The 27,220-nt window shown below is 38.2% G+C and overlaps 1 protein-coding gene across 16 annotated transcripts in view; it reads right to left on the bottom strand.

Moving 5' to 3' along the window:
- The window catches only part of Pam (peptidylglycine alpha-amidating monooxygenase), a 281,804-nt gene that overhangs the window by 76,346 nt on the left and 178,238 nt on the right, over nucleotides 1–27,220 (bottom strand). For all 16 annotated transcript variants that reach the window (XM_006985735.4, XM_006985733.4, XM_006985738.4 and 13 more), the window contains exons 7-9: nucleotides 26,033–26,116; nucleotides 2,459–2,507; nucleotides 1,013–1,080 (exon numbers count right to left, since the gene is read on the bottom strand). In XM_006985735.4, the coding sequence (XP_006985797.1) occupies nucleotides 1,013–1,080; nucleotides 2,459–2,507; nucleotides 26,033–26,116 (201 nt within the window). The remainder of the gene's footprint in view (nucleotides 1–1,012; nucleotides 1,081–2,458; nucleotides 2,508–26,032; nucleotides 26,117–27,220) is intronic.

The raw sequence follows: 27,220 nt of genomic DNA, 5'->3' as shown, positions 1-27,220 counted from the left end.
TCTGTGCCAGACATTTTACTAAGATGAGTTAGAGCCTTGTGCCTCATATTTATTTATTCAAATCTTCTTCATACAATACATTTTGATCTTATTTCTCCCTAAAGTTTTTATTTCATTTAACAACAGAACGATAAGGAGCAAATTAAAATACTCTTTATTAAGACAGAGGCATGATTTTTTTACCTTTTTCTTGAAATTTATTCTGTTGGAAAAAATTAAATTTGTTTTATGTTAGTGCAAAAAGAGTTTTTAAAAATGAATAAAAATACCTAGAAACATTAAATTGGATGCCCATATTTACAATGAACCCTATATTTTTCTTTTCTTTCTTTCTTTCTTTCTTTCTTTCTTTCTTTCTTTCTTTCTTTCTTTCTTTCTTTCTTTCTTTCTTTTATTTACAGTCTGGCAAATAATAAAGATAAAATAAATACGCTTTTAAAATAGATTTTAAAAACAGTAATAGATAAACCATACTAAACATTAACTTTAAAAGAGTCCTACTCAAACAAACATATCACAGTCAATGTGACATTATCGTTGGATCAATGATGCCATATGTATTCTTGTAGCTTTATAACTTGGGAGACTAAGGTGTTATTTCCATTTTGCAAATAGGGAAATTAATATATTTAAGTACTAAGGCTGAGCTGTGTTGGGTTTTCTAGCCTCTTGATTTTGAACCTTTCCACATAATAGTTTATACCACTATACAGTATGCACTTTAACTTTTACATCTAAAGAATGAATAGCTTATTTGTAAAATTTAGTTTTCATACAACACATGACCAGTCCATGAACCTCCATTCTTGGCATATTTATAAATAAATATTAAAAAACCAATAAATTGCTGGCTTGAAATAATTTTTTAAATCCATGGACGCTAAAGAACTGATTTATTTTTAAGATGTGCACATAAATATTGGCTGTTCTATAAGCTGGTAGTCTATAACTCTGTTCTTATAGACTAGTTGATGAGGTAATGGAAAATACTGTGTGGTCATTACTTACTTACCTTTCTCTCCCGGTGGTATCACAGTGTCAACAGACATCATAAGGTACATGCCAGCAATCAAAGGCTGTCTAAAAAAAAGAAAGAAAGAAAAAGAAAAAATAATATTTCTCGGATTCTGTGACAAAGCCAAAATACCTGTTTGAAAAAATATGACATAATGGTTTATAAAATGTGATTCTCATGTAAATCAAAATGAAGCAGAGAGGAAAAAGATATAGAATATACAATATCTTATTTTTTTCCTTAAAAACTGCTTCATTTTTGTGAAGGTATTTTGGAAAGGTTCCTGGGTGGCTAATTTTACATGGGAACTTGCTTATGCTAAAGGGTTCTGCCTTTTCAGTCAAACACCAATGTAGATATTGTTGGAAAAGATCTTGTTGTTGTTTTAGATTTAACTAACATTTAAAACTAAACAGTGAATAAAGCAGATTATTCTCCATAATGTGAGTAGGTTTCATTCCACCCTTGAAGGTCCTAAGAAAGAAGACTGAGTTCCCTTAAAATGATGGAATTCTCCCTAAAAACTGCCAATAATGTAACCAGATCAACTCTGTCCTGAATTTCAAGTTAGCCCTTCAGACACACACTTCAGACTTGTCAGTCCTAAAGCATGTCTCTTCAATGTCCTCATCCTTCTTCCTCCATTTTTCTTTCTTTCTTCCTCCCTCCATCTCTCCCCCTCTCTCCATCCCTCCCTTCTTTCCTTTACTCCTCTTCTGCTCATGTTATTTCCATCCTCCATAATTCAAACTTCTTTGGAGACCTTAACAGGGTTGTTGTGATCCAAAGCTGTGATATACATGTTCTTGTTTAATGCTCTCTCTCTTGAGTGTTGGCAATATAAGTATAGTAAGTGATGTTTACCAAATATAACCAGTGTGACGCCACTGCTAAGATTAATTTATTAAATGACAAATGGCTCAAATCTTATCTTTAATACAAGCCCTTTCATTATCATTATTATTATTTGCTTATTTTTTTTGTAATGCAACCATATCAACTCTGTCCTGAATTTCCATTTAGCTCTACACATTTTGGACTAGTCAGTCCCATAACGTGTCTCCTCATTGTTCTCCTTCCCCACCCTGTCCTCAATCTTCCTCTTCCTTTTTCTTCCTCCATCCCTGTATATATTGTCATCTAAACTGTTTACAGTTTGTAAGGAAAAACAAACAAACAAAGAAACAAACAAACAAACAACCTGAGGGAGAGCCCCAGTCAACTCTGTGAGGGATTGGAGGTGACTCTTTCATGCTCAATCTAACAAGGACTGACTGCCCATACAGCCTCTCATTGAAGCCTACTTATAAGACACCTGACATTGAGGTAACAAATAGTTATCGCTTTGAGCCAGGAATTTCAGGTTAATTAATCTACATCAAATAAATAAAAAACATTTCTAAGTTCTCAAAGATCTTGTCTGGAAAAACTGGAGGCACTTACGGCACCCGTGTGAGATGTAAGGACACACCAGAGCAGTCCTTGTGATTATCTGAAAAGACACAAACACATGTGAAATATGAGAACATGTGGAAACAGACCTCAAAGCCATGTGTTTCAATTAACACTTAACAGGTAATACTTCAAACATAAAGCTCTGTGACATTTGTTCTATGAGGCACTTCACAGGAACGTTCATGCTCATCAAGTCCCAGAACCGCCCATGAGTCACAAGAGTGAAGACAAACTCCCTCCTCACTCTGTTTTGTGCCCAGACAGCAGACAAGGAGGCACAGGAGCAAGAAACTCCCATGTTCTGAACCATCTTTATTGCAGAAACTTGGGAAAACTGGTGAAGCTGATATGCCCAGCTGTGTGAGGCTTCTGCCGCTTTGACTGCCCAGTCATGATGGCCTGGACCTTGAACTGTGAGCTAAAATAAATTCTGTATCCCTTAATTTCTTTCATCAGAGTATTTTACCATACCAACAGGAAAAGAAACTAAGACTGTGCTTCTTTATATCTGTCTAGTCTCGTTAATCAGTTTCTGGGAAGTACTATTTTCATAAAAATTTCAGGGACGTTTCTTTCTTTTTCCTTTTCTTTTTTCTCTTTTTTAAAATTAGTTTCAAGTGCTTTTCAAAGAATGAGAATGTATGCTACAAAAGGAACCCTTCAGTGCCAGGAATGGGTTATACAGAATCAAGTTGTTGACCAAAGAGGCCCCCCTGGAAACCTGAAAATAACTCAGACTATTGCCAAGGCTATTGGTTACTCTCCACAAACTGTTAATAAGGCCCTATTGCTGAATACAATACTTATAAAAGTCACCGGAGATGGAGAAGTCAAGCTGGTGTCAACCTTGAGCCTTCACTCTTACTTTCTAGCTAGTGTTCATAGTACTGGAAGATACTCTACATTCTACAAAGAGAGAAAAGAAAACAACAACCCAGCTACAAGCCTTTCGATCTACACTAGTGTCCTGCCTGCAGAATAGGCTGGTGCAATAGTAGTACAAAGTTTTGGAATTAACCAACTACTATCTGATTGGACTTAAGGCCCACTCCATGAGATGCAGCCCATGCCTGACACTGCTCCGGTGATCTAGAACCTGAGACTAGACAGGGCATTGACCCAGGGGAAAACCAAATGCTCTTGTTCTGCTAAAGGAACATAGCAATACAATGACTCCTAACAACATTCTGTTACAGTCATAGATCAGTGCCTTGCTCAGCCATTATCAGATGGCTTCTTCTTGCAGTAGATGGGAACTAACACAGAGACCCACAAATAAACAATGTGCAGAGAGTGAAAGGCTATAGAGAGCTGAGTCCTGAAAGGGATGTCACCATCGAATCCCTCCCCTCAGGGTCCAGGGGATTCTGAGGAAGAGGAGGCAGAAAGATTGTAAGCACCAGAGGGGATAGATGACACCAAGAAAACAAGGCCTTCCAGCACAACAGGATGGATGCACATATGAATTGACAGAAACTGTGGCATTATACATAGGGCCCATAGGGGTCCAAGCCAGATCAGGTCCCAGAGCAGAAAGCAAGAGTGGACACAAGCCCACATCCCTAATCCAGATGCTATCTTCAACTGTGTAACAGCGCAAAGGAACCTTTAATTTTCTCCAGTGGTGGCTCATTGGGTATACAAACCACACTTAAGGGCAGGCCCCATGCACAACAGCTGATAGCCAACACAAAACTAATTCAATGGTATTTGTGAAGTGGTTTTTTTTTTTTTGGTTGGGGGGCGCTCTTTCTGTTTTTTTTAAACCTTTGTATATATAATATGGTTTCCAGTTTTATGTTTATATGGGAGTTCTCTATGTGTGAATGTGAATATCTCAGTATACGTGTTTCTTGTACTTTTTCTTTGGCTCTTTTCTTTCTTGTTCATCTATTTGCTTTCTCATATTCAAGTTTGTTTTTATTTTTAATCTTATTTTTCTAATGAGAGAGTAAGAAAGAGTGTGGCTTGTGGTATGTGAGGTGGGGAGGATCTTGAAGAAAAAGGGAAGGGAGAATAATCTGGATATATTGTATGAAAAATTCTATTTTCAATTGAAAAAAGAATGAGAGTTTTAAGGGAGTTTGAAGAATCAGGAGATAAATAATAATACTGAATAATGAATACAGGCCTATCTTAAGATTTGTCCATGTTTTTAAAAATAGAAATGATAAATAAGTATTATTCCTTCATTTATTTTATAAGAATATTGATTTTTGAGAGGAGACTTTCTTAGATGAACTACATGCAACTTAATAAATATGTCTCGTCTGTACTACTTTTGAAATGATTAGTTGACGATCTCATTGAGGAACATGTGAGTATCCATGGTGATTGACAGAGAACGGTTAAAGTAGACCTTCACTCACATCAGATGAACCCCAAACTCTAGGGACTCACCTAATTAGCTTAGATAATTGCAGGAAGCATTTTTCATGTGCATGGAAATTCTATTGAGCTTAAAGGTTATTTTAAGAAATGACAATCTTCCTCATTCAATTAACACTGAGCAATGCGTACAGCTCATCCCTGTGCTGTAGCCAGCAGCCAGTGAAGGAAAGTATTCACTGTTTTCCTGCTCTCTAATAGACACAATGGAGAAGGAGAGGTACAGAAAAACAAAATACCAACTGGCTATAAAATGCACTTGATAAGACAATGTGAGCTTGATCCATAAAATTACCATGCGTCGAAACCTGAGTGAATGGCATAACCTCAAGATCTGGAGACAAACACCACAGAAAGAAAGAGATCAAAAGGCTTCAGAAGGACTGGGTATGCTTGTGGGACAGGAGGGCCAGAGTCAAGACATCCCAGTAAAACACAGGCTGTCAGGTGACAGTAAGGTTCGATGTTAATAGCTCACCGTGTGTGCATAATGGGTTCACGGTCTTGGTTTTATGTTGTGTGCAAAAAAGCCCTGTAGTAAGTGACAGGGACATGTAAAGTGCCCCCATAGCAAGTACCTGGCACTTAAGCATTATCACTAAGTACTGAATGTAAAGTTTAAACGTTTTTGGTGATTCAATGGTTGTTTTGAGGCACTGGGTATGGAAGCAAAGGTCCTGCATGTAGTAGGCTTGTGCTCTGTCACTGAACAACATTGAGCAACACCCCTTCCTCAGTAGTTTTCATTTTAATTACACCATTCGAAGGAACACCTTTGCCTCCTATTCAATCCTAATGCAAACAACAAGCACAATATGCATTATGAACTATCTTCTGTATTTTCATTGCACTGTGCCTGAAATCATTAAGTAAATCAGTTTGATTTTTTTTTTTAATCACAAAATTGGCTGGTCATCTGTACCACGACTTAAAAAAATTTAATGTTGAAAATTAAACAGACATTTAAGAACCCAAAATGATGAGTTGAACAAAATTCTGAAAGTTGTTTCAAAGTACACACACAAAAAAGTTTTAGCTTTAAAGCCAAAACTGCTACCAAATAAGAGTAGCAGGAATGTTACTCATGGCATCTTGCCACATAGCTATTGCCAAGTGTAATAAAATGATGCAAATTCTCACTAAAGTGTTTATTAGAGGTGTCCAAATTTAGTAGCTTCTTTGAAAGCACATCAATTAGAAGCAAATTTTAAGGATGTTTATAATCTCCTTATCATAGTTTTTTTTCCAAATTAAATGTCTTATATTTCAAAACATTAATATGTATTGTTATTGTGTATGGGCATATGATGTGTATGTGGAGAGGAGTACATTTAAATCACACCAGCCGTGTAGAAATCAGAGGACAACTTTGTGGGGTTGACTCTTTCCTTTACCTTTATGTGGAGTCTAGGAGCCAAACTCATGTCTCCCAAGTGTGTGCAATAAGCACTTTTTTTTAAACCTCCTGACTTATCTTGCCAGCTCCTGTGTTTTTGTTTACTGCTTTTCACTAGAAATATGATAATTATAAATATATCCTGTAAAGATATCAAAGGTGTTGCCCAGTGGTTATAAAACGGCACTAGATCCAATAATAATGTGAGAAATAACATCGTGGAGAAAACACAATGCATCCTTAGCACTTTTGCTCCACAGTGGCTTTCAGGAAAAGCCCAGTTAGTGAGTCTGAGTCTTGTCTTGCAGGATGTAAATCTTGCATTGGATTAGGGCGTTGCATAGATCCATGATAAAAACCTTTGCCTGTTTTCCAAAAAGCTCCAGAAATCTGAACACATAAAAGGAAAATTAACAAAGTGAAACACTTCAACACTACACTCTATTGTTGCTGAACAGTAGCGAAAATAATTTGTTCCCATTAAGTTCGTCTCGTCAAAGCATTTAAAGACTGTGTACATACAGCATAGTTTTTAAATTATGGGTAATTCTTTAGGTTATCTATAATTTTCTTACATCTTAATTGGGTTTGGTAGAATTACAAATGTGGAACCTTAAATGTTGTATTTTGTTTATAAATGTGTGCACTCTATACATGAAAGTAGAAAAGGGCTGTGAGGAAAGGAAAGAACCTGAAGGAAGGGGAGGGAGGGAATGAGACAGTAATAGGAAGAAAGTGAAAATATCCACATCTTCTCTCATACACAGTATCTCTCATATGCAGAATTAACACACAGACAGACAGACAGACAGACAGACACACCGACACACAGACACAGACACACACACAGACATAGACACAGAAGGGGACCCATCTGGGAGGAACATGGGGACCAGGGATAAGGGAGAAAAAATTGGGAGATGGCAGGAAAATGAATATGAATGAAGTACAAGGATATATATATATATATATATATATATATATATATATATATATATCCATATATGTGTGTGTGTGTGTGTGTGTGTATGTATATGTATGTGTGTGAAAATGTCAATGAGAAGCCCATTATTTTGTACGCTAAACTAAAACTATATAAAACTTGATGAAAAAGAATGATGCTGATTTTGTTTTATGTAATGGATGAACATCTATCTGCTGTGGATATTGCTCTATATAAATAAAACATTGATGGCCAGTGACCAGGCAGGAAGTAGGTTGCCAGGCAGGAAGTAGGTGGGACAAGGAGAGAGGAGAATTGGGGAAACGGGAAGGCTGAGGAGGGAGAGACTGCAGCCACCGCCAGGACAAGCAACATGTAAAGACGCAGGTAAGCCACCAGCCATGTGGCAAGGTATAGATTTATAGAAATGGGCTAATTTAAGATATAAGAAAAGTTAGCAAGAAGCCTGCCACGGCCATACAGTTTATAAGTAATATAAGCGTCAGAGTGATTATTTTATACGTGGATTGTGGGACTGCGGGGCTTTTGGTGGAACCTGGTGAGAAGCCCTCCAGCAACATCTATCCTAACACTATTTAGTTGAACACATTCTAAAAGCTGTTTCAAAGTAAATACTTCTAAAACATATTTACATATATTTTAGGCATTGCTGATGTTTATTGCTATTCATTATTGCAAAATCGAATTTTATTACTAGAAGTGATTCTGACCTCTACTCGTATGTTTTTCTGCAGCTTGACCTAAAGATCCCACGTGCTTGCATATTCACACAGTGAGAGTCCCAGTGGGAACCAACTGAACCCCATCTATCACGGAAGAGGGCCATGCTCCAGACCCATCGCAGTTCTGGTGGAAGACGGGAACTTTCATTTCAGCCCCAGTGTTTGGTGCAATGAACATGACCTTTCAACTCAACACAGCCCTTGCCACAGTGATTCATTATTATTTCCATAACCTCTATCCCGATCTTCTGGTAAACTCATAAGCCAGATAGCTTTGCATATTTCACTGATGACATGCAGAGTGCCCTGATGTTGACTGCCCTTCTGCTGTAACTCACAGGGCTTGGACCACCAGGCCCCAAGATAATTAACCTACATAAAAATGAATTCATTTCATTTCACTAGGTTATAGGTGACATCTGCCTCGGATATACACCATCATTAAAATGGAAAGCACTTTTTAAAAAGTTTACTGTAACAAAGCACCGCAATGACTGCTGATACTTTACTGAATAAAACTGAAAGAAACTGAAGTCAGAATCGAAAGAGTGAACACATGCACAGAAAAGGAATTTGGCATACCAAAAGCACATACTGGATGAAAACTGTTTGGCCAGCCTCATTCTGGGACTAGAATGTGAGAATACAGAGGGAAGAAGGCATAGAAAAGTTAACTCAGGACAAAAAGAAAAAGACCCCAATGCTTTAAAGAGGCAGGAGTAGAAGTAAGTATAAAACTAAAGCACTCTGAAATTGTAGCACGGAATCTGTGTGACTGAAAGGCAGAAGAGAACTGTTCCTTTGACACATTCAGCACAAATGCTACGCATTCCCACACAGCAGTTTTGTTGGAGGGAAAGTTGGGCTTGGCCTATTTTAGTCACGAAGCTCTACAGCCAAGTTTAGAACTTTAAAAATGATGCTTTTTTTTTTTTAAAATGATGCTGGTCCTCTCATCCAATATGGATGTTATCTAGAAGATTAATTCTTGGTAGATTAGTCTTAATGAGCAATATTTTTAGCTCTAAAATACTCTAGTGTACAGAAGGGGTGAGTAAAGAAATTGGCATTCAATTTGGCGCTTTGGGTGAACTTAGGTAAATGTTTTATTTTATATGTGTAAGTGTTTATCTGTACACTATGTGCGTGCCTGGTGCCCAAGGAGGCCAGAAGAAGGCATCAGATCCTGAGACAGAAGTCATAGATGGTTGTGAGCTGCCATGTGGGTGCTAGCAATCGAACCTGGTTTCAGTAGAAGAGCAGCAAGTGCTCTTAACCACTAAGCCATCGTTCTAGCCCACTTTTTTGCTTTTTTTTTGGGGGGGGGGAGGTACACTAAAAATGCTTTAGTTTAAGGAAATATATTTTCAAAGTTATAAATCTGAAATTTTTTACATAGAAGAAATAGAGGCATTCCTAAACTTCTCTAACTTATTACAGGAAGAAATATAAGAAAATAAGATGCGGATATTAAAAAAGGAAGAGATACCTCTTAAAAGAGGAATTTCAGGGCTGGGGAGATGGTTCAGCAGTTAAAAGCACTTACTGCTTTTACACAGATGATCTGGGTTCCATTCCCAGTACCCACATGGCAGCTCACAGCTTCCTTTAACTCCAGTTCCAGGGAATCATAGGCCCCTTTCTTACCTTCACAGGTTCCTGCATGCATGTGGTGTACATCCATACACTCAAGAACACACACATACACATAGAATAAATAAATATATATCTTAATTACACTTGAAATTTGTTGTTAAAGATATTGAATACAGATGTTCTCAGAAAAGTTTTAACTAGGCAGAAACAATCATCAGTGAGGTAAAGAAAGTTTGGTAAGAAAAAGGCCATGGTCCAGTTAAAGTGAAATTTCTGGATTAGAAGCCATGAGACTCTGAAGATCACAATATGTCAATATGCTGTTTCAAGACCACTGACTTTTACTAATACAACACTCCACTTGACTAAATCTGAGGCCAACTGTGTTTTGGATTCTGGACTATGAGTCAGTCCAATAAGACCCCATATCTGCAAAATATATTGAGGCCAGTTTTGCTGGTGCTGAATTTATTATTTCAACGGGGATTCATGCAATAGTCTTGAATGTCATTTTTTTGAGGTATTTCCATGTATTCTTATGGAAAAGTGTATTATTCCCTTCATTTAGATGGTCTTTAAGTTTCTCTCTCTCCCCCCTCTATTTTTCTCTTTAAGATATATAATGATTAACACCTGATCTTTAATTGTGCTCCATATTTACAAAGAATTGAATATAAGACATTCATGGTAAAGGAATATTTTGTGGATTTTTTTCCACTGAGGGAAACAGTGTACGCTAATGGATTTCAGAATATAAGGAGGAGAGTTCATTTACTAGATAGCAGACGACGTTGAGGATAGTTCATTATGTCATATTTTATTTTAATGTTATATGTACATATAAAAGGCTTTAGTAAATAGTGAATGCAGTGGAAAAGTTGAAATACAATTTTAAAAAGGACACATGCAATAACCAAGTTTAATAATGCCCAGGACATCACCGCAGTGCTAATGGTTAAGCCACCACTCCTAAAATGTGGTCCAGCAATGGAAGAAAGAGTAGTTCCAGAGCCCAGAGGAGGCTCAAAATCAGCATTCCATCAGAATTGAATCTTGAGCATGATGAAAGCTGGGTGACCACTTCATAAGGCTCCCAGCTTGCTTTTGATGAGAAATCACTCTCCTATGTCTAGCCAGAGATGGATAACCACAGCACGGTATTTTATCAACTATATAGACTCATAGAATTCAGAGTTGAAAGAGACCCTGGAGAAGATGAATTTCAACTCTTGCCTTTTATTCAAAGGGGAAAAAAGATGCTTCAGAGAGTGAATGTTGTTCAAGGAATTCAAGTAATTGGTGACAAACTTGGGTATCAAATTAATTCTCCAATATTAATGTTTAATAAACATATTTCCAAAAGGAAGTTCTATTTCTTAGAGATTTCAAAGGCATTTTTTAAAAGGAAATATCCCAAAGCAAAGATAAAGGGCTCCAGTTAGAATGGATAAGTAGCCAGTAGTACTTAAAGACATCCACTTAAGCAGGAAGCTGGATTCTTAATGGGAAGTGAATGCATGGGATATGAGGTTATCCATCCCAAACTATTTAGCTCGCTTTTCTAATAATAGCTTGCAATTCCTGCTTGGATTCATAGCTAAGCAGCAAAGTAAGCATGTAGAATAATGCATGACAATATCCCATTCCATCTCAGGTTCTTAGTAGTCTGTTGGCCTCTCCTAGTTTTCTCTCTAGAGATAGCCCTCTTTCCATGAGCTCATCTCGTCCTGCTTGTTTCCTGTTTCAATAAAAGAATAGGTCAACCAAAGATCCTTAGGGAGCCGGGGTATTGTTATAAACTATATCCCACTAATTAGAAAGTCCTTCAGAAAGACAGTACAACAGATTTCAATTCCCTACACTCTCTTTGGAAGGGAAGGGAAGTGAGGAAGCATATCCGTTTTCTACTCTCCTAAGCCACAGTTTGGATAATGGATACTTTCCTTAAAGAGCTATGGAAAAACAAGGCGAAGACCATTAACAAATGTTAGAAAAACAAAGAGGTGACGTCTTTGACAATAAGACTTGTGTTAGAAAGCAAATAATTCCAAACTCTATCATGTCTACTCTCCCTTCCTCCTTCCCTCCCCAAAAGGTTCTGAATATAAAGAATACTTTTCTGTCTTGAACATACAAACAAAAATGAATCAAAGGTGTCACAGCAAGTGCAAATAACAATACATAAATATTTTAAGTCTGTTATGTTGTCTTGATCTGTATCTTATGGCTCTTTGTTCTAAATTACTAATGTTGAATTAATGGGACAGGTGAAGATTTCCTGAGACAAAAGCATAGCTCCCAAGATGATCAGAAATAGGAGATTATTTGGGATTTCATAAATGAAAATTCCTTTGAAAATCCCTTTGGAAAATGGTGAGGTCTTTTAACACACCCACCACAGCCAGTTAACTTGGCATTGGAATAGAGTGCAGCCAATAGGGCCATTTTTTAAAAAGGTATTTTTGTACTACTACCTTGTACTGGTCTATTATAGAGGTTATTTCTGTGCAATTGAAATTCTGCTGCAGAGACCTAGGCACAGACATAAGAGGCCAACAGGAGAACTACAGAGAATGCAGAAGATCAGTTCCTTTGCTTACTCAGGGGAAAGGCATCTGAATGAACCCCAGTTTTATAATGAAAAAGCAACAAAACAAAACAAAAAAACACTCTTAATACTGAACAGGAAACAAAGGTAATCATCTAATGAAGGAGAATATCATTATGTTTTAACTTTTTAGTTTTTAAGTTTTTTATTTCTTCAAAACAATAACCCGAGTCATCAAAATTCCCCTGAAAAATTTCTGGATCCTTGAAGGCACAATCTCAGAGTACCACTCCCTAGAACCCTTCACAAAGCACTGAAGCCTTCAGTTGTTACGGCATAGGCATACCTGCTCAGTAAAATATGACGAGAATACTGGCACTGTTACCATGTGGTCTGAGCTATGCAGAGGGTTCCTGAGGCCATTGAAGGCAGGCTAAGCAGACAAGCTTCAGCACTAAATAAATGAGAGCTATGAATTTCAAAAAGGAATTCCCTTTGAAGTTGCCACTGCAGTGAGTTTGCCCCTTTTGATTTTGTATTCACTGCTAGGGGAATAGAAATTTTTAGCTTCCATTTGCCTCATGGCAAGGAAGAGAAAATGCGTTTATTCAACCTTCAAGAAGACAACTTTTAGAATTGATGGCCTGTGTGTTCCCAAGAGATCCCGTGGAAGACAGGAAAGCTCACCACCCTACTCTTACAATGGCGGTGATTGGAGGGTGTGTGGGTATATTACAGTCAGAGTCTCTCCCTGTTATCACCTTCGAGGACTGCAACAAAGAAAGGAATCCACAGCAGAAAAAAAATTAATTTACATTTCTTTTTGTCTCTTGAAATTATGAACCGGTTTGAGTCATCCATCCACAGAAGTAAAATGAAGACAGCCTACCAATGCTAGATAAATTCAATTTTAAAATGTCATGAAATTTTAAATGTCCTTACAAAAACTCCTTATTAAACTATAATAAACAAATAAGCAAATACTCAAATCAAATGGTATATATGCAAGAGTTACACACACACACACACACACACACACACACACACACACACACAGAGCCAGCACTAGAGTCAAGATAGAGAAAACTCTGTTTTTGTCTCCTTCCTGGGGCATTAGATTTTAAATTTCTATATTGTACAAATCCCATATTTAAAATTTATTTGTACTGAAGAAGATATCCTGTGCCTAATACCAGACATATTCACAGCCAGCTTGTTCTCTAGATCCAGTGGTTTTTGTTGGACAGCATTAAATTATTCTTGGCTATAATTTTTTTCCTTTCCCTTCCAGACCCTCCCAAATGTCCTATCAATCACTTTTCACTTCTTTATTGCTATTTTATTATGTGTCATATATTCATCTTTTAAATGGCATTATGAGTTTCTTTTGGAATCTTCTCAATTATTATTTGTCTTTTCCACTGAGACCAGAAAGCATGAGAAAAGGTTAGGAGGAACCAGGCAGATGGACCTAGATCAAATAGGTCATAGATTCAAAAGTGACTTGAAGAGATAGCATCAAGAAGATCCTTTTACATAATATTTGAAATAAAAAAACTGAAATATATTTTTCATACCAAATGCTCTATTTTCAAGCTTTGAATCATCTTAGGGGCATCCCTAGTAGTATATAAAAAAGTATATCTTTCCCGCCCTTTGCAATTTTTAACTATTTCATGCAACAATGTGTTCTTGCACTTTTGTTTAATCTACATGGTTAGGAATGATAAAGGGAAGTCAGAGCCGGGCGGTGGTGGCACACGCCTTTAATCCCAGCACTCGGGAGGCAGAGCCAGGCGGATCTCTGTGAGTTCGAGGCCAGCCTGGGCTACTAAGTGAGTTCCAGGAAAGGCTCAAAGCTACACAGAGAAACTCTGTCTCGAAAAACCAAAAAAAAAAAAAAAAAAAAAAAAAAAAAAGGAAGTCAGAAAATCATCAGATTCTATTTTGAAAATAGGAAATTTTATATTTTCAAAAGCCATAATAGGGCTTCAAAATTTAAAAGATCAGAACAAAATTACTGGTAAAAATTTTAAACAAAGAACAACTGGACTTGAATAATTGCTTTTTAAAGACTGATTAATAACAATTCACAGTGTTACAAATGGCAGAACACAGCAGTCTCCTTTCTCACATGGTCCCCTATCTCTCAACAAGCTCTCCCCATATTAATAATTAACTTTAGAAGAAGAAAAGTTCTTGAAAGCTTTGGATGATGGAGAAATATGCAAGGACAGAAACTGCGAGAAGGGTGTTTTCCGAGGAAGATTTGGGCTTATTTTCCTTAAAGACCATCCTGTAGATATTTCTTGATACTGCTGTCTGCTGTCCTCACATGTTTTACTGTCATATTTATTTAGGGTGCTCTCTTGCTTTCACAGGGGAAACAGATTTACTAACTAGTAGCATAAAGGAATTAAGCATAAATGGGTAATGGAGTGAGTGCACCCTGTGCTTCTTTCTCCCTGATGACTTCCTTCTCTTCCAAGAGAGCTTAAAATGTAGGTAAGGAAACAGAAGACCATGTGCAGCATCACACGCTGGCCAGAGCGTGCATGCTCAGTGCAAAGAACACCCCAGTCACCACTGCAAGCATGGATCAGGGCTCTTGAAACTGAAGCATATCCTCTAATTTTACATGAGTCAACCCACAGGTAAGTTTTTCTCTTCCTAGTAGATTTCCAAACAGTTACTAGGAAGGGTTAAAAACAAAATGCCATTTCCTAACAATATAAATGGAACCAATTAGGTGATTGGTATCATTTCCAAGGTTTTGATCACCTTAAAAAAGGGTGTTTGGGGCTAGTGGGAGGATTCAGTAAGCAAGGGTACCTGCCACCAAGCCTCATGACCTGCCTTCAATCTCTGGACCCCACATGGAGAGAAGCAACTTCTGTAAGATGTCCTCAGACCACCACATGCGTGCTATAGCGTATCACACTAAGTAAATACAGGTAATAAATGACTAAAGGCAACACGACTAAAGAAAAATGGGATTAATAATTATAAATATGTAAGAAAAAAGCTGCGATAGGATAAATGAAGGCAAAGCATAGGTATTCTGAAAACAAGCAAAACAACACATAACCATAAAGCTTGGAAAGCTAAAGTGCATTCAGAAAGGTTCACCCTGCCCCTAAGAAAAAGATTACTTAAATTAAACACTGTAGTGTTCTATGCCAAACTGCTTTTTCTTAGAATTCCTGCACTACATTCAGAATGCAGTCTTTGAGACAATCAATGGTACTGCAGTGTTTTACATAACTAAATGAATGAAAACATAACTACATGAATGAAAACCTTCGTCTGCCCATGAAACATGTTCATTGAAAGGTACTGAAAATAAACAGTGCAGTTATCCAGTGGAATGAGTGAAATGAATAAGGACCATTTAGTCTTTCATAATGAAGATGATTACCAAAGTTGAAATGCAGGGATGTAGTGAATCATGGAGCTCACATTTCTAAGGAGACATTGGCAACAAGAAAAAATACTGAGGGATAATAGGCTTCATTTTGATCATTTCAGAGGTACTGGATAGTCCTAAATCATTCACAGGGCTCATATCATCTGCTTGTGTTTAGTGAAGGCCACAGAAAAACGGGAAGAAGATTTGATCTCGAGTCTCCTGAAATTAGTGGGATTATCAAACAACCTAATGTAGAAATGTATTACCCTTACCTGAAGGGTAAGGGAAATAGATTATCCCACGCTCAGAAAAAAAAAAAGGCAGAAATGAAGTGAAATAAACTATCCCGATCTTTACTCATATTTGATGTTGTTCACGAGTTTAGGTCTCTAGGAAATTACAGCTTAAAGGGCTCTTTGAAACACTGCCTGTTACAACACTTGCCTTACATAGTTAGGGCACGAACTCTGGCACACATGAAAATGAGAAGCACAGCACAAATTCAATTATTCCAGTTTCAATAGCATGCACATGCAGCTGTAATACCCTGGGCCAAACCTAACCTTTTTCACACTCATGTTCATTGCTGTGAGGTGGACGGGCTGGGCTGGGTAATTCCTCCTACTCCATCTCCTCATTCTATTACCTGTTCCCAGTCTCCGATTGATTTTTAAAAAACAAATGATTTTAAAATGAATTAGTCCACAACACGCAAAACCTATTTGGTTTAACTACTTTCTTTTCTGAAGAGAAGCGAATTTCCACTTTGACACAGCATTCTCAGGTCATCTCTAAAGACTTAGGGGTCTTTCAGCAGGTAGAATGTTACCTTCTGGACCACCATTGCTTTCTTAGAGCTCACATCCTGGTTCCTTTATGTCTTGTCTGTCATTCATTTATTCACTTGAAAAATTTTTAAATGTCATAAAGGTGGAGGGTTATAACTTATTTTGGTCAGTTCTTCAAAAGGCTTGCCTTGGGGATGGACAGATGGTTCGGTGTTTTAGAATACCTGCTGTTCTTCCACAGGACCCAGGTTCAGTTCCCAGCACCCACACGGGGGACTCTCGACTGCCTGTCACTACAATTCTCAGGGAACCGCTGCTCTCCTCTTTTGGGCTCACCAGTCATGCGCCCGCTGCAAACACACACAAGCAGGCACTCCCACTTGCACAGAAAGTAAAAATAAATAAAGCTTCAGAATGTTTGACTTGATTAGGTGTGAAGCAGGATGTCTGTGCCCCGTACATGGGTGTAAAACAAGGAGGGGGATCTCCATGAATGTCACATATGCCCCGTAGTGGCTTTTCTCATGGTATTCGGAAATCCAAAGTTCACATTGAGGGTAAACGTTGAGAATAAAAATAAATTAAGATTCAAATTTCTAAGGAAAGTGAGGGAAGAACCAGACAGTAATTAAATGCACTTTATTCTTTCAAAGTTCTTCTTTTCTTAAGAGAATTGAGATTTAATTAAACATATTTTGGTAAATGAAAATTATTCTGCTCATGCTCCAAACCCAGGAGATTGCCTTGACACACCTGTATTGTAAGAAAAAAAAAAGAACTATCTTCAATCTTTACTAGTAGTATCTGGGCTCCTGTTGGCAATGTCTAGTTTGCATAAAAATCAGCTGGAAAGTTTGTTAAAATGTCATTTTCCTGGATCTACTGGTGTACTGATAAATGTATAAGCTCTATGCCAAAGATATGCACATGTGAATATATATTTACTGTAGGTTTTATTTGCAAAATACGTAGCATACGACTCATAAAAACTGAGAAAATATACAATATGCTTTATTGTAAATCCCATAGAGACAGCTGAGTCTCACAAGTTCTTTCACTGGCTTTTCTAAACATTTTTCATACCTTACCTGTGGCTGTAAGTGGGCAATGTGTAGTACATCTAGAATATCGACTGATTTTTGTTTTGTTTATTGAACTAATATAGATATATCTTGGAGCTGCATTTGCTCCTTAAGCATAACAAAGTCATTACTGTCCCTGGAAATTGGGATATTATAATAATAGTTCTTTTTATTTATTTTAGTCAATCACCATAATCTTCATAGGTTTTCTAGTATTTTACTTGCTCTAGGCAAAAAGCAAAACAAACAAGTACAAAATAAACCCCAGTATTATAAAAGATTGACATGAAGAATTCTTCAGTTTCCATTGTGTGAATGTTTATAGTATGGCTGATTTCCCATCACCAACACAACGCTGAACACACAGAGTTAAGAAGTGGGCAAAATGGTTTGAGTGTTTCTAGCACCCAGACATAACAGATGTAAATGTGTAGCGCTAATAGTAAAACAACAATAATGTGTTAAATTATCAATACTAACTGCTTTCTTTAAAAAAAAAAAAAAGAACGATAGCTGTATATTTAACAGAGTATTACCTGTTTGCTCTTGTAAACATGCAAGACAGTGTCAGAGCACCACAGCCCATGCCTGATTGTGCACAGCATCCAGTAGGTCTAGTATGATGCACAAATTTTTATTGTCTACAAAGGAGTATTATGTAAATAGTTCTCAGATTAGATTCTCTTTGAGCTTGATTATGCACTTCAGAGGTGACTCTATTAGGATCTTCCAGCTCATTCTAATTCTTTTAATGAGACATTATAGTAGTTCTTTCGTTAAAAAAAAACTCCATAAAAATGGAGCATTAAAATATTGAGTGTAGATAAGGAAATGAGTTTGCTTATTCATTGTGGATTGTAAATTGTAAAAAGTGATTTGTTGGATAATTTGGTGGAATCTCTTAAGGTTTAAACACTCAGTGACTCAAAATAGCATTTCTAGATATCTACCCTCAAATATTTCTTAACATTATTCACTGCAGAAAAAAAGAACTTAAACAACTCTAAAGAGACAAGAATTTCACACACCTGCATGACAGAATATTCTTTAAACCGCAATGCCAAAGGTTTCCTTTCTCTTTCTTTTCCTCTCCCCTCCTATCCACTCCATCGTGTGTGTGTGCGCGTGTGCATGCATGCGTGCGTGCGTGCGTGCGTGCGTGCGTGCGTGTGTGTGTGTGTGTGTATGTGTACTGGCTCATCATGGAGAAGATAATCTGTAGGAGTCACTTTTCTTCTTCCACCATGTGGGTCCCAGGCATTAAACTCACCTGCTACATGATTTTGCCAGCCTCCAAAGGAGATTTTAAAATAAGTTAAGTAACTAAAAATGATCAAAAAGGACCCAGTGTAAATACTAGGACCCACAGCAGCACTCACTTTGCAGAGGACTGAGCACAAACAGGCTTGGTGTATACTGCAGGAAAGCATATACAGGTGGAAGCTGTGTGTAGAGACTGAGGGGAGACAGCAGAGGAATCAATGGAGAGCAATCTTTGATCCAGTTTCCCACCAACTTGGCACTTAGACATCAGAGAGTTGGGAGCACTCACACACATTCAAGTGAAGAGCCTGCTTTATGCTGGAATGCAATCATTTTAAGTGCAGCTGCCCTGCCACTGATCTCTGCTCTATCTTGTTCAAAAATGCATTAGCAAGGGATTTTTTTTCCCTGGGCTCACAATTTCAAAGCTTTCCCTCAATACCCCTGTGGCTGCAGCCTTGTAAGAGCCGGAGAAGGCTGCAACCAGTCGAATGACAATTCCTCTAAAATCCCGTTTCACTTCATGCTGCCGTTCCTACCATTCCCACATGCTTGCTCTGCTCCTTCAGTGCAGCAAAACAGCATCCTGTGTATGTATATGCCTGTGCGAGCCTGTGGACCCTATGATTAGGAACATGCAATTGTCTGAAACTAAGAGAAGAAGAAACCACACCTAGATGGGTTATTGGCAGTGAAGAACAAAGCTGGAGAGCAAGGAGAAATCCAGACATTCTTGTTACCACGATTTCATACAAACAGCTCCCTGCAAAGGTTCCCACTCAGTTAACTGTGCATTCACAGAGAAATTAAATAAAATGAAACCTGGGTGCCAGGAGTCCAAATCTAAAGCACAAAATTAGAATATGGGAGAAGGACTGTTATAGAAAATCAGTCTTGCAGGTTAAAAAGCATCTACCGTACATGTGACTGGGGCTCAGAGAGGTGGCTGAGTGCATAACAGCACATGCCGCTCTTGCTGAAGACTGGAGTTTGGTTCCCAGGATGTTGGGAGCCTCACAGCTTTCTGTAACTTCAGATCCCGGGGACCTGATACTCTCTTCTGGCTTCCAAAGGCACCTGCAATCATATGTGTCTACCCATGCACAGACACATTATATTTTTTAAAAATTAAAGAAGTCACGATCATGTCAGTTTTTCAGTCCCCTTGTTTACTTGCTTACATTATTATGGATATTCTTCATTTGCATGCACTTTTATTTGACAGGACATGGCATGAGGACAGACTTTTCTTTTTACATTTGCCTCCATGTAATACATTATTTGAAACAAAATAAGTTTAATGTGGTAGCTGGACAACAAATGAAGCTACAGAAAATATAGAAAAGCAGGTAGATGTGGGCAATATGCCCAGTTACATGGCAAAAGCCTATGTACTACCATAGAACAATAACTAGTGGTTAGTGTGATACATCAGAATCATGGAGCAAAGTGAGGAGGGCATAAGGAGATTTTGGATTAACATTTATTGCCCATCTGCTTCATGTCAGCACTTACATAACACGTATGTAACACATCACTTCTAACAACTTCATAGACACAGCATATATTCTGTGAAGACTTCTAGCCAACTTTTACTTAGAAATTTTATTATTTTAATTATGTTTATATGCGTGCTTCTCTGTGTGTGGATGTGCACATGAAACAGGTGCCTGTACAAGTCAGAAGATGCTGTTGGAGTTAGAGTTACAGGCAGCGATAACCGCCTGATGTGGGTGCTGGGAACTGATCTAGGGGTATCTGCAAGAGCAGCATGCGCTCCTAACTGCTCAGCCATCTCTGTAGCCCTTGTCTAAAATGCTTTATACTACTTAATGGGCCGAAACCTTAGCTTTCTGGAAAATGTTGCTATTTAAAAATGACCATTCCCAAAGGGCTTGTACTAAAATTTTATGACCCGATTGTACTAATATAATTCAGAAATTTAGAAATTAAATTATTCTTGAGTTCACATCAGTTAAAAAAATAAGATTTCTAGGTTTACTTTACTTAATTTAGGATATAAGTATTAACTCACTCTCAGGAAAATGAATCTACATCTATGCTCTCAGGAACATGCTGAAACATAGGAAATGCAGGTTTATTTTCAGGGTTGTGATGATGAGGATAGTGTGGAAACAGGAAATGTCACATAACCAGAACACTACTTAGAACACTGATTGACATGTGTCAGTGTCTATGTGCACTGGGGTCTTTTTACTCTAGTAGGAGCTTAATGACAAGAGATGATTTTGATGTCTTGGAAATTTTTCTAAGCTAGAGAATAGGGTTCTGCATGTAGGAGGAGACTCTGACTTTCATTCTCAGGCTGTTCTAACTTCAGGTGATGAGTCCAAGACACTTCCAACCTGAGAAGCAACTTATGGTTCAAGACTAGTAACCAATGCTAGGAAACCTCCGAAATAAGAAGGCAATTTTTATAAAAATTCCCCTAGGTGAAAAACCTGTAGAAGATTATACCTAACTCTGAGAAAAAAAAAATTTCTTTTCAGAACAAGACATGGTTGAGAAAAAAAAAAAAGACAAAAGCATATGTTTTTGTGGAATGCATTAGCTACTCATCCTGTTGCTATAACAAAAGGAAATGTAAGGGAAGAAGGGATATTTGGGCTCACAGTTCAAGGGTACAGTCCCTTAATGGGGTGGGACACAGGTCACAGGAGCAGGACAGTGAGGCAGCTGGTCACACTGTCTTCAGTCAGGAAGGAGAGCATGAGGAATACTCTGGCTTACCTTTCTCTTTTTTCATTCAGTCTAAGACCCAAACCCACAGACTGGAATGGTATGGACACAGTTAAGGTGGGTGTTCCCACCTCCATTAACACAATGGAGAAATCGTCTAAAGGGCTAGCCCAGAGGCATGTCTCCTACATGATTCTAGCCTGTCCAGTTGACAATATTAACCATCACATGAGGAGAAGGACAGATGGAATCCCTGTTGCTACTGTTCTCATTTCCCTAAGGACAAGGGAGTTGGTCTTTGCTTTTTTGTGCAGTTGAACTGTAGATAATAAAAACTGCTCGGTGAACAGGAAACATCATATAACTAGAGCACTTCTTACAACACAGATGAACATGAACATACATGCTCTGTGTCTAAACTCTAAGACCCTCGGAAAATAGCAAATATCCCTTTTACAGTACAGACAGTTATGACAAAAGATTCACTTAGGAGTATTTGCTTGTTTATATAGATCGCAATGAAAGCAACTAATATTTAGTGAACACTCATCAGAGAACTCTATGTGAGCTGTCTGGTCCCATTTTATAGATGAAGAGGGCAAAGAGTTGCCTACATACTGGGTAAAGGTAATAAAACTTGCACGTGCCATTATTAGGCTATCTGGATTTAGTCGTTAAACTCTGAGCCATGCTATTACCTATAAAAGGCTATCATTTTCAATTAGACTATATGCAGTTTCCCTTGAAATTTAATTTGTGAATAATTAATCAGTGTACATTTAATAAATCATTCTGGCTTTCCCAGTCCCCCATCCTGGCTTCCTCTGGCCACTGGCTTATAGGGTTAGTAGCTTTTCTGCACACTCAAGCATGGAACTGGCCAGCATTACAAACTGAGACTATGATTCGAATACCTCTGGAGGAAGTGCTCTCAGATCCAAGTCTTACCAGGGTCACTGCTCTCCAACGCATCTTTTCTAACTGCTTGCCACTTCTTCTTTCTCTGGCAATGTCATAATACCAGGAGTCTGCCGTGCATGGGGGCCTGTTTCCCTCTCACGCAGCTGTACAGGATTTTTGCCTTTGTCTGGAATGATCTTCCCTCCTGGGCCTCCCATCTGGAAGCTCTAGCTTAGCTTTCAGCACCTGGCTCAGGTTCCACCTCAGAAGCCTCCTCCCCCAGACCACACCTCTTCACCCTGGGTTGATCTGGAGTGGATGCTCCTCCCTCTTTGCAGCCTCCATAAATGGCCATGCTCACCTACGACTTCCTGTGTGCACACTCCCTCGGTGTTTGCACTACCGCTAGAGTAAACTGGCTGGCAGGAAGGGCAGCACCCTGCAATGGCACAGGCCTGCCCGTGACTGGCGCTTAAAAAGCCAAATGGTTGTTGACGAAGCTCTTACAGCTAGCTTCACATTTGGCACAATGTACAAAACAAAGCAAGCGAGCCTGTCATACAATCTCAAAAACCCCATCATTTTCCTACTTCTAGAGATCACAGTTCAAGAGTTTCTGGCTGTGGGTTATGTTCTCTGACTGTCAATCACAGTCCCACAAGTTTAATGAAGTTCTTTACCATCATTGTGGGAAGTTTTTTTTTTTTTTTTTTAAAAAGTCCATTCTGTAAATGGAAGAGAATGCTTACTTGCTTAAGCCAAAGATCTTCCCACTTCTCAGTAGGAAACAGAAATTTCCTAAGAGTGCCACACTCTTCTTAATGTACAGCTTAAATACATAAAATGCCATCCCTAGTTTTTAAGTCATAAAGTTCACATCTTCACTGACATTGATATCCAAGTAGTGACGCTGCATATGTCCATGTACTTCTGTGCACAACTGTACACACATGACACACACAATTAGCGCACTTTAATAAACAGATGATGCTGTTTTCTCCTCTTTAACTGTTTAAGAAGAGAAGTACCAATTCTGCACAGAACCTGTTTCAACATAAATAACTCCTCTAGGAATTCATGCAGGCCCGAGCCCATCCATTCATACAGGAACCTGTTATCAGCTGGTGTGAGTGCACTCACTGGCAGATACTTAAGGAGTAACCCAATGAAAGGTTTTTGAATGAAAACGGTATCGTAAAGACACCGATATCATTTTAAAAGGAAATGATGACACATCTCTTTCTTGCTCATTAGCTCTTTCCTTTTTCCTTTCTGCCTTACCATCTTCCTACACACACAAGCATACCTAAGTATATGTAGTCTCTTTAAATGTTTCTGTTTGCTTTTGTTTTGCTAATTGTCTATTTTTTTCATCTTAACAGTTTTAATGATACACAACTGCGACTATGTAGCTCGTTTTAAAAACAAAGTCTTTAGAAAACTTTTATTATCAAGTGATAAATTTTTATGGAAAGGAAAAATTGCTTTTCAAAACAATATATTAATTTATAAAGCCTCTCAAACTGTACCACGCTTACCCAAGTCTGGTAGTCTTGAGTTTTATAATTCAATTCCTATCCATCCCCAATTCAATAAATATAAAATGTCTGTTTTACTATTTCAGTGAGATTTGATACTCTCCCATGTGCTTACCTAATGTTCTGTACCATGAGACACTTAAGGACCAAGATAGTATCTACTGGCACTGAATGAATTATGTGAATTATTCTTTACACTTTTCTATTAGAGTAATAGTATATCAGATATACTATTTTATGTTACAGTGAGCTCTCTGAATAGTAATGCTAGCTGTCTTTCTACCTTTTATATAGCTTCATTTGGAAAAACTAGTCTACAAGGGAGAAAAGTCACAAAATAAAATTTCGCCTCTCTCTCTCTTACAGTAAGAATAATTACATGCTTATATATTAAAGTATCAGTACATTATTACCTTAATATTAACACAAATTGCAAAATGAGTCATCGGTGAGAAATTAAATTATGAATGTGTTATGTTTTTCAAACATCAGTGCCTCTCATCCATTTAAATCTCCGAGGAATGCAGTCAGCCTCTGTCAGGAGTTCTAGAAAAATCTATGGGGAATCATGTTGATAGCAAATTTCAGTGTCTCACAGAGGGACAGGGTCTCTGGTGTGTGTGTGTGTGTGTGTGTGTGTGTGTGTGTGTGTGTGTGTGTGTGTGTGTGTGTGCAGAGCTGGTCTGGCAGTGGGACTCAGGGACAGCCTGCTGGCCATTTCCAAAGCAAGACTTCCATCAGTGTTTCACAGGCAGCATCAGAAGCTGCCTGCTCGTCTGATGCCAGATGCAGCATTCCAGAGCAAACTGTTTCTGGCTTCGTTCCTCCAACACAAACATTATTCCTCTGCTTTCAGCAAAGCCTTGTCTCAGAAATCCCAGTTGCTGACAATTTACGAGTAGGTTACGGTGCAGAGATGAAAAACTATTTTGTTATAACTGGAGTTTTATTTTATTTTTTAATAATACAAATTTTATCTGTATGTTAGGTTTGTATATTGGTCCATGGGTTCTCGCTTAGTTGATCATATATCTAATTAAAAGTTTTCACCTACATAAAATTACTCCTTTCAATATGCTTTTCTAGAGGAAGATAATACAGTGCTCCAGTTCTGAGGGCTGAGACTCTATGGAGTCTCGCCATCACATGGGGACCTCTCAGGAAGAGCTCTGGGGCAGTCCTTCTCAGCCTGTGGGTTGTGACCCCTTTGGGTCATGTGGCTCTTTCATAGGTGTCACATATCAGGTATCCTGAATATCAGACATTTTCATTACAATTCATAACAGTAGCAAAATTACAATTATGAAGTAGCAACAAAAATAATTTCATGGTTGGGGGTCATCACAACATGAGGAACAGTATTAAAGAGTCCCACCATTAGGAAAGTTGAGAACCACTGTTCTAGAGTGTATTTCATAGGTACAGACAGACACCCACTTCTAGAAATTGTTCCTGGATGGAAATCAAGTGTGTTTGAAGAAGAAAACGCATCTGGTCAGTTATTAGACATATCATAGTACAGAATTCTGGAGGAAGTGTGTCAGCCCAGGATAGGAAACCAGCCAATGAGCCAATGAGAACTCTGTTACTATTTACAATCTCATGGAACCAAGAGCACGAATTCAAAACATAGTTGGAATCTGGCTACAAGGCAAAGAACAAATGAGAAGCACCAAATTGGTTGCCTTGGAAACAGAACTCGTTAGTCATGTTGATGGTTCTGTAACAGAAGAAGGGGCGTTTTAATGAAGAGCAAAGTGACCATAGGTAGAACAACTTGTGTAGGGTGATTCAGCACGTTAACCAGTGACTGAGACCAGTGCCTCAGTTCGGTGGACAACGGAGGCGTGCATGTGTGGATTATACATAAAATACAGCAGGTTGGAGATGGTTTGCAGAATCTGTTGACCCTCCCTGCAGCTTGCTCAGAGGAAAGTCAATAAGCCAGTAGGTCCTTTCTATGCTTTCTAACAGTATTGACTGGTTTGAGTGACACTTCTGGCAGGCATAAAAGCCAGTAGGTAAGGCAACACATTGGATGTCAACAAAATGGAAGCACAGTAGGATGGAAGTGTGCATTGTGGAAATAACTTTTAAAAAACAAAGCCTTTCCATCAGTAGATGCAAATTAAAGCAACTAAAGGCAGTTATTCCCTGCTTGGCAGAGTATATGGACAATTCTTCATTTTATTACATGGATGTTACCACACCTAGTTTAAGTAGTAAAGTATTGAACATTTTGCTCAGTTCCAACATTTTAAAACTTACCTCGAAAAGCACTAATATCCCCATAGTGAACTTGAAGGACAAAGTATTTGCTTCCAGTCTCTCCTCCAACTCTGAATCCAACACCTAAATTGTTGAAAAACAAGGCAAACTGTTATTATATAAATGGATGCTTAAATGCATTAGGGTAGTAATTTTGTGCTGCTGGTCAAGAAGTCCTCAGGGAACAAAATGAATGACTTACACCATATAAAATTAGCATACAGAAGATGAAAGAAACTGCACTGGCTAGAATGTTTAACCAGAACTCTAATAGAATCTATTCATAGTTCTCAATTTAGAACCAGAGTGGTCCCTGGTCCTTTAACCAAACAGACCACTCATTCTGAAAGCAACAGTGGGACAGAATTCTGTCCCTCTCGGCCATTTAACAAACACATGAAAGGATTCTATTTCTGTTTAATAAATATATAATGATTTACATTTTCTGATTAAAGGAAATAGATTCTTATAAGTATCTCCGAGTGACTACTTTCCCTCCCATATGAAGACAGGGTCTTAAAAGTGACACAGAGAAAACTAGTTGCTAACACAAAATCCAGGTGTTAGGGAATGCCCTTACTCTTTATATGGAGTTTGTTAATGATGTGTTTAAAATATACAGACATACGATTCACAGGCTGAGGAAATGCATCTGCTCTCAACATGTCAACACACCCATGACAGACCTTCTATGATGCTTAGGCCTGTTGGTGGGTACATGGCAATGTGCAGGGAGAATTCTTGAGGATTTGAAGCAATGGAAAGTAGAGTTCAATTAGTGGTAACGGCATGAGCTGGGGGGAAGGGCAGGTATGTGCATCTGGAAACCATCTTCCTACCACAGCACACGTATTCTGTGACAGAATTATGCACCCTCTTTAATATTCTGAAGCATTTAGGCAGTAAGAGAGAGTCTGGCCATTCCCTCAGAGGTCAGAAACTATCAACGGTTTACAGGTAAAGTCAGAAAGCCAGCTAGGTTTGGCATTACATTAAACACCTAGGTTCCAGGACTTAAAAAAAATATTGTTGCTGAAACAGCAATTTATTTAATTTCTAGTGCTCTCTTGACTCATGAAATGTTCTTGCTGTCAAGAGCCCATGTGCCTCAGGCCAAAGGTGGTTTGAGGTATACTTGATTATTTTCTAATCCAATCCAAACTGTTTTGAGAGCAATGTACTTACCAA

The sequence above is a fragment of the Peromyscus maniculatus genome, chromosome 13, assembly GCF_049852395.1.
Source record: "Peromyscus maniculatus bairdii isolate BWxNUB_F1_BW_parent chromosome 13, HU_Pman_BW_mat_3.1, whole genome shotgun sequence".
NCBI lineage: Eukaryota > Metazoa > Chordata > Mammalia > Rodentia > Cricetidae > Peromyscus > Peromyscus maniculatus.
The sequence above is the reverse complement of the archived record's forward strand: the minus strand, read 5'-3'. Positions and strand labels throughout refer to the sequence as shown.